The sequence below is a fragment of the Uloborus diversus genome, chromosome 10 (assembly GCF_026930045.1).
Source record: "Uloborus diversus isolate 005 chromosome 10, Udiv.v.3.1, whole genome shotgun sequence".
Lineage (NCBI taxonomy): Eukaryota > Metazoa > Arthropoda > Arachnida > Araneae > Uloboridae > Uloborus > Uloborus diversus.
The window spans coordinates 123,310,558-123,331,580 of NC_072740.1; the positions used below are offsets into that span (position 1 = coordinate 123,310,558).

The 21,023-nt window shown below is 31.5% G+C and overlaps 1 protein-coding gene across 1 annotated transcript in view; it reads left to right on the top strand.

Moving 5' to 3' along the window:
- LOC129231162 (serine beta-lactamase-like protein LACTB, mitochondrial) overlaps positions 1-21,023 on the top strand; it is a 45,602-nt gene that overhangs the window by 12,722 nt on the left and 11,857 nt on the right. The window contains exons 2-4 of the mRNA XM_054865410.1: positions 6,000-6,066; positions 15,627-15,817; positions 20,331-20,426. Coding sequence (XP_054721385.1) covers positions 6,000-6,066; positions 15,627-15,817; positions 20,331-20,426 — 354 coding nt within the window. The remainder of the gene's footprint in view (positions 1-5,999; positions 6,067-15,626; positions 15,818-20,330; positions 20,427-21,023) is intronic.

Here is a 21,023-nt window from a genome sequence, read left to right on the forward strand (position 1 = left end):
ACCTTGTTTTTTCAAAAAACCAACAAATCTCTCTTCAGGGTATCCCATTTCATTGACATATCTTAAAACAAAAGACAACTGGTCATTATGTGTCACATCGGGTGTTGAATCAACTATAATTGAGAAATATTTCGATTCTTTCACTTCTTTTAAGATAGTTTCTAGAACTTTCTTACCCATTAAATCAATTAATTCATCACATACTGTTGATGAAAGGTAAGATGTATTTCCTTGACCAGGGTTACCGTACTTTTGAATGTGTGATTTTAAGAATGGGTCAAACTCTGCAATCAATTCAAGGCACATCATAAAGTTGCCATTACTGGTGGAACCAAAAACTTCATCGTCTCCTCTGAAAGCTAGTCCTCGCGATGCCAGTTTTTTAATAACGACGACAACTCTATGAAGTACTTCCCTACAATACTTCACTTCCTCTTCAATTTGCGTTTTTAACTGCCTGTCAATGGAACCTATTTCAGCAGTTCTTTGCTTAAAGGTTAGGACACTGTCAAGATGTGTATGAGAGTTCTCATGCTCTTTAAGCCTATGAAAACCATGCTTCCAGTCATTAAAACCACCGTCAGTAAATTGAGTTGAAGTGGTGCAAAATAGTTTACACGGGCCACAAAATATAGATCCTTGGCTGGGCGAATAGATCAAGTAATCTCTATTTACTATTTCTCCGTTCGCAAATTCTCGATTAAAGAGTGATTTTTTCAAAAACCTATTTTTTTCAGGGAACGATCTTTTTGATTGTTCAAAATTTCCATCCTTATTTTGATCAAACCCATTTTTCACGAAGAAGTCTCTGGTATCATCATTGACGGTCCAGAATATTGGATCATTACTGGGCTTGTCCGTTCCACTGGAGGTACTAGACTTCGTGGGATAAGGTTGAAAACGATCATTATCCTTCCCCTCAACACCATATGCAGCTTCTTTCTCTTCAGTAATTACTTTATGTCTTTCTTCTTCTACCTCTACGTTTTCTCCGTGTTCTATAGTTGAATTCGAGTTCAATTCGGAAGAAGGTTCCTCTGAACGTGGATTAGTTTAAAAAAAATTATCTATTTTTATGGTTTTATTTACAACTTCACTTAGCTTTTTCCTCTTTTCGTCTGCTTTTTTCTTATATCCTGCGCCACTGAGCTTTTTGCGTCCGTCCATCTTTTCAGATTTAAGCACAAATAGCCGATATAGTATCTGAATTCGGCCACTAAATGCACCAAGGTATTTTTATTGAAATATTTGCTCTGATTTAAGTATCCAAGTGTCACAGCTTTTGGTAACACACGAAAACAAAAGTAATAATTTTCAGCATAAACATTCACTGCAATTTAAAACAATACTGTTGTGAGGGAGAGCAAAATAATACGAGCTTACGGAATAAACGAAACTTGTGCACTGTAGTAGTACCATAGCACTACCTGAAGCCCATACGTCACATTCCATCGTTTAGCCTCAGGTATAAATTTGCCTTCGGAAACGGACCGACATCTGGACACCAGACCTCTCAGTTTCCTGTGCGACATACAAATTCCTCACCCCCAAAAAACGGTGAATATTTAGGCCCGCATTTTGAGGAACCTTCTTGAAGCGAACCTTCTCGGTCCGGCGTTTGGCGAGTTGCGGTTATGACCGTTACGACCAGTAAAAAAAAATCAGCAAAAGCGCAGCCGCCGTTCGTCCGTTTCCTCTCCTTATCAAACGCCCTCAAGTTCCTACTATAAAATACCTCCCAGACAGACACCTTTAAGCTAATTAGAACCATGTGACTGATGTTACAATGGTGTATTCATATTCCCAGGACCTGAGCATGGAGTGAGGGAGACAGTCAACCCCTTTAGCCGCGGGGGGATGTTTTTCTTGTCGCCCGGTTGGTCCTGATAAGGAAAAAAGAGGAAAATAGCTGAAAATAGTGCTTTTGCATTGTTTGGTTGGTTCTTTTTTATTTCTAGTCTCCTAGCAAGCGCCGCCCTTTATTTCCATGAAAAATATCGTATATACTTTTCAAAGATGGGAATTGCAAACGGTTCTCTTTTTTTTTTTGATAAAATTTTTAATTTAAACACATTGCCACTCTCTAGAATTTGCCGCCCTCCAGAATTTGCCGCCCTGGGCCCGGGCCCATGTGGCCCATGCTTAAATCCGGCCCTGCACACACCCCTTTGGTTCTACCACTGCCTGGTGCCATCTAAAGTATTATTATAACTATCATTCGAGTACAAGTAAATTACTAGTGTCCCCACAGCTGACCAAGCAATTCTAAGCAGTAACACTTTATCATTATTTGTAAATGCTAACTAGGAAGTAAATTTGCCAAAAATTGCTAATGCAGCTAAGTTTTATGTGCTACAATTGAAATTGTACCGGAAAACAAGTAAAGAGGTTGCAAATATTTTCCACTACTTCATTAGATAAAACATGCTTCAAAAAAAAAAAAAAAAAAGACATAAATCTTTTTAAGACAAAAAAAATGCAGATAAATCTGTTATTTTAAAGAACAATGCTTAATAAATTAACCTTAAATTGAAATTTCATCATCATTTAACCTCCGTATTTAAATTAAATGGTACGTAACAGAAGGGATAGAAAATGTCAACACAATTTGACAAGCACTATAATTTATGTAATAGTCTGTGATTGGAGTTCTTTCAAAAAACTTGGTTTTTTTTCCTAAATCAGAATATTTCAAGTTAATATCATCCATAGAGAAATATGTTTAAATCATAACCTCATTTTATATAAATATTAAAATTGGAGTGTAACAGCGGGGACATGAGATGTAACAGAGGCAACATTTGACGAATTTGTATTGCATTACAAATAAATAATTAAAAAATCTAAGTCAAAAATGAATTTTGTTGTTTATAGTTGGAGTAGAGGTTGTTGGAGTTAGATGTCATATATCATAACAGAGTTGTTATGATATATGACATCTAAACACATGTTGTATCATTGTCAGGGGTGTCCACCAGTAGGGGGGGGGGGGGGGCATTGGTGCAAGTTGCACCTTTGAAATTTTGAAGGGGGACAATTTTAGAGGGTTTTGTTCTCATTTTGGGAAAGGGTGCTCTGTAGCATTTTAGGAGGTGTGCCTTCAACTTGCGGGGGAGGGGGGGACAAAATATTTTTGACGAAGCTCATGTTCTATTTTGGCATGTTTATAAAAAAAGTTTTTGTCACATGAGATAGAACTAGAGAAAATTCAGTCCAAGTATTAGGGATCTTTTAGAAAAAAAGTCATAAAAATAATTCAATCTTCAAAGTAGATCAAAATCTCAAAGTCCGAAAAATATTAGTAAGACAGTAAAATTTTAGAGAAAATACATGTTTCATTCATTCAAAGTTGCTTTGCAAAGCAAAAGCAGTTCATTTCTGCATTTATTCTACAGTTAAATGATTTAAAACACAGCAGGGGATCAAAAACTAAGAAGTGCAGTTTTTTTTAAAAAAGTAATTGACAATTTTTTTAAACTACTAAACTTGCCACAGATTTCACGGTTCAAATTGAAAAGAAATTTAATAAAATAAGAATTGTGATTAATACAGTAATCGATGCATGGGTAAGTGGACTCAAACATCATGTACTTGTATAGTAAAAAACCAATGCTTTTTATTGTAAAGTGATGAGATTAATCTCAAAAATTTTTTCTTAAAAATACATCAAACAGTAGGCTAAATTTTTAAAAATCTAGAAATTTAGTAGCAGCAAAATTCAAGGATTTTTTTTGATCAGATTGGGTCAGACAGGCCCGCTTGCATGAACCCTAGGTGGCATTAAAATCCTGATGGTGAAAAAGGGGAATAAGCAATTAGAATGAGAATGTCAGTTTTTCTGCTGAAATCCCCTCGAGCAAAATAGATTTATTTGTTCCACTGTCCTCGGGAGTATCTGATGAACTTTAAGGAAAGATAACTTTAAGATAGAGAAGAAAAACTTAAAGGCCACTTATTTGCAGAATAAAAAATAAGGTGCTTGAAAGGAGATAGTAGTAAACTTTCAGGAATTTAAGGGCCCTTATTTTCTTTTCTTAAAAAGCACTGAGTTAGTAAGGAGCATACGAGCCCTGATGTGATCAAACACTGAGAAAACTGGTTTAAACAAGATGTTATTACCCATTTATGCATTCCCAGAATCCCTTATGAACAGTGTCAGCATGTGAGATTTTACTAAAAAATCCAATGTCAAGCTGTAACGAACTGTTGTGAACGATATTCACAAAAATATTTCTGGGAACATGGATTGTTTTGCTGATGATGTCAAAGTTATGGGGACTGTAGAAAATGAAGAACAAGCAAATCAGTTGCAAGAGGATCTAGATCATATTACGGAGTGGGCTGATAAATGGGGTATGGCTGTTAATGTTGGGAAATGTCAAGTGCTACATTTAGGGCATGGAAATAAGTGTACAAGTTATTATTTGCAAGGTTCACTCATTAGTCAGGCAGACAAAGTTACTGATTTGGGGGTCTTAATAAGTCAGGATTTAAAGTCTAGCCAACAGTGCAGCATTGCTAGCAACAAAGCCAATAAGATGCTTGGGTTTATCAATAGATCTATTTCAAACAAATCTAAAGAAGTTCTTCTGCCCTTATATAGAAGTTTGGTAAGACCCCATTTGGAGTATGCTGTTCAGTTTTGGTCTCCTTATCTTAAGAAAAACATTAATGTATTGGAAAGGGTTCAAAGGCGGGCTACAAGGCTAATAAGTGGACTTTCCCACTTAGATTATGATTCCAGGCTTAGAAGGCTAAAAATGTACAGTCTTGAGCAAAGAAGAGACCGAGGGGACATGATTCAGCTGTTTAAATTTATTAAAACGAATGATGTTACGGGGCTGAAGTTTAGCACTGAAAACAGGACAAGGGGTCATTGTTTTAAGCTATTTAAATCTCAGGCTAACATGGATATTAGGAAAAATTATTATTTTAGCAGGGTAGTGGAACCTTGGAACAGCTTACCGGAAGAGGTGGTAATGAGCAAAGGAGTAGACAGTTTTAAGAGGGCCATTGATCTTCACTCGGGATTGTAAATTGACTAGGACCAGTCTAGCTGGGAACAGAGCCTGTTGCTGGTCGTCACTTTTGTATTTGTATTTGTAACAAAGAGGACATTCCATCTGCGTCCCCTCTGTTACGGCTATATTTCTTTTAATTAGTAAAAACTTTTCAAAATTATTACAAAATATGCTTAAACTATTAAATTTAACTTTTTTTTAAAAATTTGAACTCTTTAATAGTTTGCATAAAGTAAACTTATTTAAAATTTTGTAACAGAAGGGACTAATTAATTTCTAGAAGCTTTTCAATTTTAAAAAATAAAAAAAAATTGTATGAAAAAAAATCACTGCACACATATACTCAAAAACAATGAACCTTCATGTATAAAATGAATCTGTATGAAGAATCATTATATTTTAAACATTTATTTCTGTTTTAAAAAGCAACATTGTAAAAATTAAAAAATCAAAATCAGAAATGTCTATATTCATCTCAAATTTTAGACATAACTAGTATCTGTCTATCTATGTCTGTCAGAAACAGCCATTAAATCCAGAAACTTCAATAAGTTTCCTTCAAAATAATATCAAATACACAAGGGTATTGCTTTAAGTTCAAAAAACTATGTTGTGGTTTCAGTTGGTGTGGAATGACACTTATTATTTTTGTAGATTTGTAGGCGCTCGGAACAGCTTACCAGAAGAGGCTGTAATGAGTAAGGAGGTAGATAGCTTTAAAAGGGCTGTTGATCTTCATTGGGGACTAATAAACTGACTAGGACTAGCCTAGCAGAGCTCAGAGCCTTTTGTTGGTCATTTGTATTGACTACCACTTAAACATGCATCATAATCTGGATTTTTAAATATGTGACACAATCACTGATGGTAAAATAATCACATTAAAAAGATATTAAGTTTCTACTGCCTAATTTTCTATTTCTAAGTCTTCTTAATAGTGTTTAGTTTATTCTAATGGAAAATATTTATGGATTTTAGGATGAGTTAGGAATTCCTGGTATTGTGGTTGGTGTTAGCATTGATGGAAAAACTGTTTGGTCAGAAGGTATGTTTTATTTTTATTCAACTTACTTTTTATGTACATGATGCATATAATTTTTAGTAGAGCTTTAAACTTCATTTTCTTTCCACTTTTCTAAAGGATAATTACAATTTTCTGTTCTACAAAATGATGAAAAATATAATCTGAGCAGATGGCAGCTTGCATAGACAATGTTCGTAGGCCATTGAAAAACCTTGAAAAGTGCTTGAAAAAAAAAAGGCTCATTTTCAAGTGCTTGAAAACCTTGAAAAAGTTTCTTAGTGCTTAAATTCTCTCAAAAAAATCATCAGATTCTGCTTGAAAGTTTTAAAAAAGTATTTCAACAATGGAATTTTCTGAACTGTGTTCAATATGCAAGGTCGCGAAAAATTGCTTTTGTTATTGGGATTTCAATCCCTTTGTATCTTGTAAATATTTTGATGTTTTTTACAACCGAAAGATATTTTGACATATGGTAGGGTAGACCGACCAGTGAGTGAACACAACCCAGTGAATGAGCAGCGTGTCATTTAAAAAAAAAATAATAAGCTTTCAAAAAATTTTTTCTGAATAAATTCACTACAAAAGCGTTCTTTATTGATATTCTAAGCTATCTGACACCTGATTGGTTACTTTGGATACATATTTTTTTCCTGGAAAAAATTTGAAATTTTTACTGCCGTGAATCGTTCTTTCTCTCTTTCAAAATAATAAGGCTGGTTTCGTGCTAGCAATTATTTTGATACATATTATTTTATGAGATAAATTTTATTTTTTAACTCTACAAAAGAAAAATTAAGTATACATATTTAGGCTGTGGATTTAAATTGTTTCAGTCAATGCAGAATGCATACATTTTCAGGTAGAGGTGTGTTCAGTCACTGGGTATGAAAAATTGCAAAAACCAGGTGAATGAACAATGGCAAAATTTCTTTTGATTTAAAAAGAAATTTGAAGTTTCTTTTTTTTTTATTTTCGTACTTTTTTGTAATTCAGATAGTTTTATATGCTTATTTATTTATGTATTTCATTATATATTTTATAATTTCTTTATTTTTGTCTTCGTAAAGAATACACTTCTTACTGAGTTTTATCTTTTATCTATCTATATCTCTATCTGTATATTAATCTACCTACCTACATCTATCTTTCTATATCTTTATCTCTCTTGATAGATAGACAGGTAGATAGAGAGATAGAGAAATAGAAATATATATACAAAGAGAGAGAATAGATAGGTAGATATATGTATGTTTGTATATAGATAGATAGATAAATAGATAGAGGAAGATATAGAGATAGATATATAAAAAATAAGAGGTAAATAAATATATTGGTAGATAAATATAGAGATAGGTAGGTAGATAGATTTATTAATAGATAAATAGATAGGTAGTGGTTAATAGATAGATAGGTAGATAGAGAGACTAACATAGAGATAGATAGCTAGGTGGAGAGACTGATATAGAGATAGATAGGAGGTAGATATAGACAGGTTGATAGACTGATAGATATAGATTGGTGGATAGATATAGATAGGTAGATATACTGATAAGGAGATAGATAGACAGGTAAAAAAGCAGGTAGATAGATAGATAAATATATTGATTAGGATAATAGATTGGTAGATATTTAGATGTACAGACAGATAAATAGGTAGATAGACAGATAGATAAGTAGATAGATAGATAGATAAGTAGGTAGATATATAGATAAGTATATAGATAAGTAGATAGATAGATAAATAGATAGATAGATAGATAGATAGATATATAGATAGATATATATATATAGATAGTTATATAGATAGATAGATATAGATAGTTATATAGATAGACTAGCCGCCTGCGGCAACCAGCTGGTTCACCTTCTTACGCCATTCGCCTTTTTGTGCAAGCAGCCACCTACGGCGGCTGTTTGGCCAACTTGTCATTTACCTTTTTGCTTCAAGTTTGCCGCCTTCGGCGGCTGTTTAGATAAATTAAGCAGCAGTATTAATCAATCCATATCTATCTTTTTTTTGTGCCATTCACATTTTTACGCAAAGATTGCCGCCTTCGGCGGCTATATACCTTTACGATCTATCTCTAAATTTTCTTATCCATCTCTACTTATTTTAACCTCCCGGCCATTTCCTAATAAAAACAAACATCACTCAAAAAACCGATTTTTTTTTATTTAAGTAGAAAAAAAAAAAAAAAATCCCCGTAGTGTGCAAAAAGTAGCGTTTGACAAAGATGAAAAAATCTCGCTGTTTTTATTGAATTAAATGCGAACAACTATGAAATGTAACGTAATATAGATACAGCAAAAGGTCCAGCTTGTGGGAGGGTGGGGATGGAAAAAGAAATAAATGCAATCCCTAAATAAAACAAAAAAGGAAAGAAAAAAAAAGCAAGCGCTGCTGGAAAAACACGTGGTCATCACGTCATAAAATGTAGATGTAAGCTATATAGTAAAAAAAAAAACATTGCTTGCGATTAAGATTCCATCGTAAATATCGAATCGAAATCCAAGTAGTGACGTCACAAGCATAAGAGATTGAAGAACGCTTTTTTTCGACCGATGCGTGAGGAGACATGATGTGTTCAGCGTTAAAAAAATTGTAAAAAAAAAAACTATTGCGTATTTTTAAGAACTTTTTTCTTTTGAAGAGGGCGAAATGTTTTTACTATTACCAACTTAAATTTTAGAAATGAGGCTTTGATACTTCTCGCTGGATGATATTAGAAGAAAATAAAACTCAGGAAAAACTGCAAATTAAAGGTTTTTTTCAAAAATTCGTAAAAAATGCAAAAATTGCTGTCTTCAAATTTTTTTCATTAATCATATTTAAAATTAAATTTCCTACCCTACAGTACAAAAAATATTTGTGTGGTGCAATTGGTTTGGGGTCTGTGAGGTAAAAAGTACTAAAAAGTGCTAAAAATCACATAAAACATTAAATAACTTTTTTTCTAATCAAAATATCAAAAATCGAAGCCCGAGGTGCACATCTTCAGCTAAAACTGCACCTGTATTCCAAATTTCATCTTTCTAGGCGTTACCGTTTTCCCGGGATGCGCGCCACACACACACACACAAACATCTTATTTTATTATATGTATAGATAGATATAGATAGTTATATAGATAGTTATATAGATAGATATAGATAGTTATATAAATAGATAGATAGATATAGATAGATAGATAGATCTCAAAGAAACTTAGTTTCTTTTTGAATCAAAATTTATCATGTTCATTTACTGGTTCGAGGTGTTCATTCACTGGGTCGTTGTGCCATTTTTTCTTTAAACATCTAAAAAAGTCGGAAGCAGTACCATTTAAGTTCCCGCAGTTTTTTAGGGATATTTACTTAGATCAATTAAAATGTTTTAGCTATCACGATCTGTATTGTATAGAATTTAAAATTACTAGGATTTTTAAAAAATGAAATTGTGCTTAACTGTTCATTCACTGGTCGGTCTACCCTACCTTAGATTAGTTTGTTTTTTTGTTTAATTTCATTAATTAACTAAGGAATTAATTTGGAAACTATGACAACATTAAACTAACTTGGATTTCGTGGAAAATTGCTCTCGTGTTTGAAATTTCTATCTTTTTGCATCTTACAAACATTTAAATATTTTGGCTAATCAAATGTTACTTTTGCATATGCTACCTTAGATTAGAATATTTTTTGTTCAAGTTTAATAAAAAACAAATAAATTAATTTTATGGGAAACATGCCAACTTTGAAGGAACTCGGACTCTGCAAAAAATTGCTTCTCATGTTTGAAATTTCAATCTTTTTGCATCTTGCAAATGTTTAAATATATTGTAACAGATTCGGTGCGACTTCCACTTTCTTGAAATGAAGACACAGTTCTTGATAAAAACACAGGAGCTTTATTTACACTATGTACAGGAGAAATCGTTAACAACTGCTAAAATAATCATCAGCAATTAAGCAAATATCACTCAACACCGTAAACTCAACGGTTACACACGTATTTACTTCCAAATACAAAAACAACACAGCGAAATGCTTCGCTATAAACAGAGCTAATACACACTCTCAGTACAAATTCTCAATCGAAACTAACTCTTTATCCAGCGTAACGGTTTATATACACACCGAAAGAAATCTCTCAAATATTCCAAACGCTTCTGGAAAATAGTAGACCGTTATCAAATTTTATCAATGAACAAAAACAGAAATAGGGGTGTCGTATACTTTAGCCATATGTTAAGGGGTTGTATATTCATTATGGGAAACTATTTAAAGGTTACGTAACTACAATAATTACTATTTACAGGATTTGTAACAATATTGACTAATCGGATGTTATTTTCATTTTTGCTACGTTAGATTAGCATATTTTTTGTAGAACTTTAGTAAAATATCAATTTATTTTGTGGGACACATGACAACATTGAACTTAATTCGCGAAAATTTGCTTCCCTTGTTTGAGATTTCAACTCTTTTGCATCTTGTAAATATTTTTATATTTTTGGCAACTAAAAGTTATTTTGACACATGCTACATCAGATTAGCTTATTTAATTTTTTATTAACTAAAGAATGAATTACTTTGGTCTCATTTAATTATATGCTTATTAATTTTTGCAATTTTGAATTTAATTGTCTTTAGCTAATTTTTGGTCTTAACAGATTAAAAAAAAAACATTTAAATTTAAGCAATTGAGCACTTAAATAAATTAACTTAAAGTTTGTATTTTAAATATAAAGTTGAATTTATGAGTACATCATTTTCTTTATGTATGCTAAAGTAATTAAGGTGTGTAACGGGGTGGTTGTGTTATGATTGTTTACTGGAAATCTAGTAGTGTTCCCTTATGCTTTTACCTCCCTAAATCTCCAATTTTCCCCTTTATTTCAAATGTTCAAAATTACTACTTTAGTAAGGTTGTGGGTACGTAGAACAGCTTACTGAAAGAGTCTGTATTGAACAAAGGGGTAGGTAGCTTAAGGAGGGTCATTGATCTTCATTTGGATCTCATTAATTGACTAGGACCAACCTAGCTAGGCCCAGTGCCTGTTGCTGGTTATCAACAGGCACTGGACCTGGTATTTCTATGCAGAATATTTGACTTAATAAACTATTTTAACATAAGAAATGCATTGTATGCAGTGGTTGGAAAAACTACATTTTTTTTGTAGCAAACTACAACTACAACTACTTTAGCACAAATGTAGTTAATTAGAACTACAACTACTTTTTTCAAAATGTAGCAGCTACAAACTACTTTTGAAATGTAGTCGCTACTTCGCTACTTTTTAAAAAATAAATAAATAAACAACACACACATACACACCGTTTGAGATTGAATGAAAAACTTAAAAAATGTTCAGATTGATATATTGGCTCATTTGAACATGGAATATTGCTATAAATTATTTATTCTTTCTTTCCGTTACTGAAACGATTCGTCAATTCAAACATTTTTTACCATTTGCACGAATATTTCCTGCAAGAAAGGATTTAAAAGTGGAAGGAATTCAACCTTCAAATTTTTAATCCTTTCCTGACAGTAAATAGCATTTCATTCAAGAAGTGCAACTCGGCTACTTGAAATTGAGATAAACCCAGTCGTAATTTGATTTAAATTTTACATAGACTAGACATACAGATACATAAAATTGATTAAGATGATGAAATGCATCTTTTAAATAAAAGAAAAAAACTTAAATTTTCATTATATGAGTTAGTTTTAAAGGAACTTATATTTCATAGGAATTGATTGTTTTGAGCTTCAAGCTAGGGTTCCGGACCTGGACACCATCTCTTTTCTTAAGCCCCTGATAAAATGAAATAAAAACATTTTTCTATTTTACGAACAACCTCAAAAACTCACGACATTTAAAAATTGACTTTTAATTTGTTAATATATCAACACTCAATCAGTAAAAAGGACAAAATAAAGAAATAGGAAAAATATCCCAAACGGTACTACTAATTATCCGAAACATAAAACTTGACTAAAAATACTTACTTTACTTCAATGTGCAATTTTTAACAACAGTGCACTCAGGCTACAACGCAATTCGACTAACGCGAAATGTCTATGGAGCGAATTTTTCAGCTGACGCGAATTCCTCACCCGCTACACGAAAATTTTCAGAGCGGAAGCGCAGGGCTTATATCACCTTCTTTCTTGGGTACTAAATATTAGTTCGACTGCATTTGCAAATGGCGTTGATACCGAAAGCTTTTTGCTTTCGGTATCAACGCCACGTACCAACGGGCAAAGTTTGCATGAAACGGGAAAAAATCGTTTCTTTCTTTCTAAGCCATGCTCTATTCAAGGCGAATATTGGGAATTGAAAGATTCTACGCCAAATTAACTAATGGCGTCAAACAGATACAACATATGGCGTCAAAATTATATGTCAGAGGTCAGCTCGTACGAATCTGATTGGTGCAAGTTACTCGAGTAAGACTTGCACCAGTCAGATTCGTTTGAAAATGCGTTTTTTTTTGAAACTTTATTCAAAAGTAGTTTCCAGAAATCACTACAAACTACTTTTTTTTGTAGCGAACCACTCGCTACTCTACTTTTTTTAAAAAGTAGTGTGCTACACTACAAACTACTAAAAAATGTAGTTACTACAGTAGCGTCGCTACTTGTAGCGCGCTACTTCCAACCACTGATTGTATGCATATCAAAAGTTATTGTTGTACATACGTATATTCAAGTAATAGGGGTCTTAGTTTTAAAAATGACTCCCCCCCCCTTTTAGGTAATTTTTATGAACTCACAAATCATTCACACCTGAATATTATTGCCTTTCTAAATTTAAATTCTGATTTCAACAATAATCCATTTTTTCCCAAAATAAAACTAAATTTGTCATAATATATGTTAACTTGTGAATCTTTTCAATTTCAAAGTATGGCTCTATGAATCTGAACTTGCACATTTATTGAGCATTACAAGTTATTCAGTGAAAGCTGAATAGGCTCAAGTTTACATTCAGAGTATTTATCACTTCTTAAACATCTTTTGTATATTTTGAGGTGTGGAGACTGGACTGTGGACTTTTATAAACTTTTCTTATTTACTAATTTTTAAATTTATTGAGGGACAGATGAAATGCCTTATTGGCTGAACAACTAATATGTACATATGAATAACTGATTTGCATACTTATAAATGATTTGCAAACCTCTAATATTTTAGACTTTTTTTTTTGAAAATGTGAAAGGCCGCGGACAAGCCGCCCGCGGGTAATAGGGAGTTTATTGTAATGACTTGGCAATATAAGAAAGCCATTGAGTTCCGCATGCTTCCAAACAATTATGGACGAACCACAGTTGTTTGAAAACAACACTGAAAAAGTTTAGTGATCTTACTTTTTTCTCTCTAGCCGAACTACAATTGCAAAATTAGTAATTTTATCTAGTGAAACTTCTATTAGCGACCACCACTTTTAACGACCAATTCTGTAAGGGGCTGATATTCTCCCCTATCTGCTCAGTGTTTGAAATCCTGTAGGAGATACCATCAAAACCTCTTACAAGGACCGGCAAATTGTTAAACTCAACACCAACATATGAAGAAATTTTTGGTGAGAGGAAACTAAGAGAGATAAGGAATGAAAGGGCACACATCAGTCTACTCTTGCTTACAAAAGTGGAAAGAAACTGGAATAAGCGATTAGAATTCATATAGATTAGCGATTAGAATTCATTCATCAAAGCGTCACATCATTTGTGGACAACCTTTAATTGTAATATTATTAACAATGTGTAAAAAATTAGTGTTATATTAATTTGTGTATAATTTGTTTATGTAACTGTCAATCAGTTTTAATTATAAATTTTTCTCCTGCTAGATTATTCTTATTAAAATGTACAGTCGAGTCCCGACTTACGCGAGGGATGTGTTCCAAGACCCCTCACGTAAGTCGAAATTTCGCGTTGTAGAAAAGGGTATGTGTAAAAACTTTTATAAACATACCCATATAATAATAACACTTGTGAACACCACCTCAAACTGTTAAAAACCATTTCTTAACTATACATTACTGTTTCTTACATAAAAAATTGTATTTTTATTTGTAATTGAAAAAAAAGTTTTATTGCACAAAAAAAAAATGCTATGATGCACAAAATCAATGATTAATGGGAAAGAAAGATGTAAAATTATGTAGTAAGAAAAACGAATGCACTATAGTTGTACTAAATATGGTATAGTTGTACTAAAGACCATATAACATAAAAAACTGCTACGACGCACAAAATCAATGATCAATGAGAAAGAAAGATGTAAAATTAAGTAGTAAGAAAAACGAATGCATTATAGTTGTACTAAAGACCATATACTGTACATTAGATCCAGTAATGATATTTGTAACTTAAAAAAGAACAGATGGTGCTGATTTATGCTGTGTGAGCAAACCGTTATTCTTTTATAATTTTATATACACAATACAGTTGCTTCACTAGTTCTTTTGTAACGTTTCCATCTATGGCTACACTCCTCTTCCTGATTTCTTAAAGTCACAATACAAGAGCAGCTTCCATTTTCATAATTTTTGCATTTTGCTTAGAGCAGAGCAAACTACTCTGTGAACTTTTACAGATTTCTTTTTCTTGTTTTTTAATTCTAGATATAAAAAATAAACTCATACCTAATTGTCGTGCTACCTTCGACGCATTTTATAGTTGTTCAAGCTCATAATATTTAGGTTTTTTTAATTGTCAGAAACTTTCTCTTTTTTCTTCTATCTTTAAACTTTAAATGAAACAGCGCTCTTAGGTGTCATATTTCATCAACTTTCCCATATAGAATGAAAAAAATAAATGGAAAATGAGGATTATTTGTATAAGCGATGTTCAGACTAATAGGGTGTGGGAACTTCCGCTCTCAGTGATGCCAAAGGGATGAAGGTCCATTCACGGAAAAAAAAAATTGTAGCCAATAACAAAGCCGATACTTACACACCGCGGTTCCCTTTGAAAAATTTTCATGTTGCGAGCGGAGAATTCTTTACCGCGAGAAAATTCTTTACCGGGGAAAAAATCGTGTTATAGCCGTTTCGTGTAAGTCAGCGTTGTAGCAGGAGTTGACTGTAAACCAACTTATGAGTTTTGAGATTTTATATCTCTTAGCAAATGCAAAATAAAGCTACACTTTTTTCAGCTGTACTAATTTCTGCCCAGGAATTTAAAATTGTCTCATCAAACAAATATATCTATATTTCACTCTGCCAAATCTCTTTAATTGTCACACATAATTTTTTGATCATGTAAAAATTAGAAAACCTTTTCATAGGTACTTTTTTCAGACAAGTAGTTTTTTGTTCAAATTTTTTGTACTAACATTTTAACTCTTATTAATTTTTATTATTCTCTCTTATTAAGTTTGAATGTATGAAGTTTTTAGTTAATGTTTTGTGAAATTTTATTCGTAAAAGTAAAGAAAATGTTGGTCAAATTGTACAAAAGTAAATGAATGGTGAAAACTATTTAATTTTGTCTTTCTAATTAGATTTTAGTAAAAGAAAAAATATCTGTGCAAGTACAATCATGCATGAATTTTCCTGAACTATTTATTAATGACATTTTTTTTATAGGTTTGGGTTATGCAGACATAGAAAATAGAGTATTGTGTTCTCCTGATACTGTAATGAGAATTGCAAGCATCAGCAAAAGCATTACAATGGCTGCAGTTGCTAAGCTTTGGGAGGATGGAAAATTAGATCTGGACAAACCTATTCAAGAATATGTGCCATATTTTCCAAAGAAAACTTTTGAAGGAAAACCAGTAATATATTTATACATTTACAATATCTTTTTATATTGATGTAAATCTTAATGTATAAAACTTGATCTGTTTTTGTAACTACTGCTTTGTACACCTAAAGTTACCTCAGATACTTTTGTTGATCATATAAAAATTAGAAAACTTGTTGATTTAGTACCGTACTTCATATTAGACAAATATTTCTAGAAGAGTTAAAACTTTTGTACAGAAAATTAAGTTTGAATGTAAAAAGTTTTCGGTGGATATTTTCTAAAATTTTATTCAAGAGCAATGAAGAAATGTTCATTAGTGCCGTGAGAAAGAACCCTTTGCTTTCCTTGTTAAGTAGAATTTGTCAAAAGAATACTAGCCTGTACTTTAGTTGCCTCTACTGTATTATTTGCCCCTAAAGAGTTATTTAAGATGTGGGACATATTGTATAATTTCAAGAACAGTATGAGTTTTTATGCAGTACTTTGAAATCAATATATTTTTTTTTTGTTTGTTATGTATGATCTATATGATCAGCATTTCTTAATACATTGATTTCAAATAAGCATTATAAATTTCAAGTGAGTTTCTTATACCTTATTTTAGAAAAATAATGCTAACATATTTCATTGTCTTTTTAATTAGATTATGCATTTAGCATAAAAAATATAAGTACAATATACGTACTGATTAATATTTCTCTCACAATGAAAGGCATGTACAAATTTCAAATGATTTTGCACTAATCAAAAGAGTTACACAAATCTTTATCATGTAGCTAATAATAGGGGAAAAGAGGTGTCATGTAAGAACGTAATACATTTTTTTCAGTTCTTTATTTTTCAAAAAATATCATCAATTTCTCAACGCAAAAGTGTCCCTATGATTGAATAAACCTTTCTTTGTACCATGGATTTTTTAAAAAATTATTTCTGTACTTTATGGTATTTTTAAGAAACATTTTCAGCTGTTTACATGTGCCCCTATAGAGGGACACATGTAAACAAGCTTAGGGCACATATGAACATGGGTAAAAAATGCATTAGAAATATAACATTTAAAGGGGTCTAAAGACCCTTAACCTTCAAAATTTTCGACCTTCTGGAAAAAATATAAGTTATGCATAATTTAATTCTGAACAATTTGAAACCTTATTTATTAGCATACGCAAAAAACTTTTCAACTTATCGAAAAAATGCGTATATTTACCTCCTAGAGATTTATGTTAACAGCAGCTGTTTAAGCCTCTATCTCTCAGGTTGCGTTTTTTCAGGTTTCTCGTTTTGTGTGCATGATATTTCAGAAAGTTTTTTATATATTTCCGTAAAACTTTTAATACATGTTTGTCTGGTTTACTTTCATGATATGAACCTAAATTTATTTATTTTTTTAAAATTATTTATTTATCTTTTTGAAATTTTATAATTTAATATCAAAATTTTCCAGAATTTTGGGTGAATATATATATATATATATATATATATATATATATATATATATATATATATATATATATATATATATATATATATATTAAATATTAACTTTCATTTTTAGTCAAAATTTAGGTTCAGATCATAAAAATAAATCAGACAAACATGCATAAAAAGTTTTACCGAAATACATAAAAAACTTTCTTAGATATCAAGCATGCAAAACAAGAAGCCGGCGCCTGAGAAAAAGAGGCTTAAACAGCTGCTGTAACCATAAATATCTATGGGGAAAGTTTACACATTTTTTTCGATAACTTGAAAAGTTTCTTGCGCATGGTAGTGAATCAGGTATTAAATTGTTCAAAATTAAATTATGCATAACATATATTTTTTTTCCTGAAAGTCAAAAATTTTGAAGGTTAAGGGTCCTTAGACCACTTAAAGGAAAATTCTTCAGTATGAAACATATACCTAAATAACAAATACGTTAAGGGGTTTGTAACCTATACTTTGTCAGTTTCAGTTGTACAGTATTGTACAGTATTTCTCCCTGAATATATATAGCCGCTCACTGTCAAATTCTAAAGTCTCATAGCCTGTTCTGATCATCGAATAAAATAGAAAAAAACTAATATGACTACATAATACAAAGAACTTTTTATTATGTAAGGGTTATTCTATACATATTTGGCTTTTAAGCTTCATACATTGCTTGATAATGTGTTTTAAAATGATTTTGAACTTCAGTTTTTAATTAAATGAAAATATTTTGTCTTTTTATTTCCTGTAAGTATTATATGACACTAAATTATTGAATTAATTAAAATTAATTAATTATTTTGATAACATTTAAAAAATAAAAATAATAAACATAAATAAATAAATACTTAATAACATTAATAACAATTTACAATAAATTTAAACTAATTGTAGAAAAATAATAATTATAAATATTTACACATTTTTTAACACTTACAATATCTAATCACTAATAATAATATTATGGAGAGCCGCTATTAGTACTGTTCACTTGTGCCCCTAGATGTTGTGTCCTCAAGTGCCCCATCATCTACTTTAGAGCTAACTCGCAAAAATAAAGACTTCTTAATTTAATAAAAAAATTCAAACATTGTCATAAATTTTCTTGAATGTTCATAAAATGGTTTGTAGTACTTAGGTTTAGCATTGCAGTTAGTTTCAAAACTGTTTTTACGTGAAGAAAACTGTGAAAATATTTTTTCAACACCTGATAAAACAAAGAAGTTATCACCACAGACACATAAAATGGCTCGTAGCTCTAAATGTTTGTCCAAGAGGTACAACTGGTACTGTCTTTATTTGAGAATTTTTCCAGATTTTTTGCTTGAGGCCATCTTAGTAAAACACACCATGTTCACCCATGTGCCCCCTTTTCTCCCTACATGTCAATTTTATACTTGCCATGTAATGAAGTTAGAAAAAAAAATTTTCGAGCTTATATTTTTTTTTATAAGCTGTGTCTAGCCTATAATAGGGTTTTCAAATTTCAACCTTTAAAAAATAATACAAATGTGACAACAAGCAACAAGCTCTCGGCCCAGCTAGGCTGGTCCTAGTCAGTTTATTAGTCTCCAATGAAGATCAATGGTCCACTTGAAGCTATCCACCCCCTTGCTCATTACCGCCTCTTCCCGTAAGCTGTTCCAAGTGCCCATGATGCTAGTAGTAATTTTTCCTTATTTCCAGAATAGCCTGAGATTTGAATAGCTTAAAACAATGACCCTTTATCTTGCTTTTCATTAAAAAAAAATAAAATAACCCTTTAATGTCTTTCATTTTGATGCATTTAAACAACTGAATCATCTCCCTTCTGACTCTCCTTCGCTCCAAATAAAGTGGTATGGACAATAAGTTAATATTCAACTATTATTATTATTTTAATATTTCTGTACATTTTTGCTCAATAATAATGTCAGTATTTTTTATGAAGTACATCTACTTATGACAGAAACAAGTTCAAATGCATTTTAGCATTAGTTTACTGGTATAATGCTCATAATTTGTTTTTTTCATCATAAAACTTCTGTTATAAAACTTGTAATCATATGTTTTTTTAGAAATATTTTGAGAATATTACATGGAAATTCTGTTGAAGTTCAAATTCAGAAATTATCCAGCTGCATTGCTGCCAAGGTTTACTCATTGGGCATAAAATGTAATGCATTTCAGCTCTCATTACACTTCTATTCACTAGTGCTAATATTTTACTTAGTTTAAAATCTGATTGCATCCTTTTCTGTAGCATTCTCTCATTTTTGTCTACTATGTGATTCTATGACTTAGACATTTAAACCTTTGTGTTGTGGATTATTTTCAGCTCTTCCTATATTTTATCTTGCTGGCTCATTCTTTTTGTCAGGTTCATTTGAAATTTTTTTATCCAGTTGTTGATATCATTACCGCAGTTTACCTTAAAGATTTACCAAACTTAACCCAACTTACTTTATGAAGATTTAAAATGAAATTGAAGTGAAGTTGACTGAATTTCTCTTTCTGAAACTGAAGTTCTTTTAATTTAGAATGACAATGGATTCAAGACATCAAGGAATTATTTTGTTCTGGTAAAAGAGATGGGTGGAAATATGAAAAATATGAGTTATTCTGATATACAGTTTATTTTTCAGCCTTTTAATCAAATTTTAACAATCATGTCAGCTATTATGAACTTGAAATATGGTAGATCATCCTGACTGAAGAGCAGAATAACATTTTAGCGAATTTTCTTGATTGGGGAGAAATAATGAAGGGCAAACTGGGTGTCCATTTTGATTGCCTTTGTAATGATGTAGAAGAATAAATTAATCTCTTTGTGAAAATGAAAACTTCAATATTCTCCTGTTATTCACTTATGAACACTATGACTATGGTCAGAGGAGTGGAAAGTCTTTACCTAACTAGTATCTCTCAATCATCCTCAATAGAATATTATCTCCCAAAGTGTTTTCATTATAATTTCTTCAGTGAGCCCTAAATCTTATTATGTAAACTAATCAGTTCTCAGTTTTACTTAAATGTAGAAGGATTTTATTCTTTTAATAATGTGAAAAATTCAAACATGAATTAACTTATAGGTTGAGATAACATGTCGGCAACTTGTTTCACATATTGGTGGCATTCGACATTATGACAAAAATGTTCGCTTATATGAAGAAAAAGCAGATTCCCAGGTAAGTAGACTGCGTTATAATTATTTAAATATTTTCTGATGCTTTTCATTTTAAGTGGTCAAAAACCTAAGCATAGTATTCTGTGTGTTTGTAGTGCACGTCCCATGAAATGGATAAGGCCTAAAAACATGAAATTTAGTATACAAGGGAATTTCTTTTTTTGATGTACATCTTGGAGCAGTTAGCAATTTATAACTGCAAATAAAGTAATTTATATACATTTTAAGAATTTTTAAAAGTTCTAAAATGTCATTTTACTTATGTTTTATGCTGGGTGCATACAAACTCCTGGGATCCTGGGTAACTACTTGAAAAAACATTCTCTTCCCAGGGTACTTGGAACTCTTTGGATTTTCTAAATAGTCCTTGGAATTATGGAGAATAAAACTAGAACAACTTCAATCATGGTTGTCATTGTTAGAAAAAGAAGTCATTACATTTTGATTTCTAAGCTAAGAATTACTTTTTGGCCCCTCATAAAGCTGGTGCAACACAACTATTGGAGCATTATCATATAAACTACAAAAAATTGTTGGCATATTTTTCAGGAAAAACTAAAGTAAAAAAAAAAAAAACAACCAGTTAATGTGTTTTGAA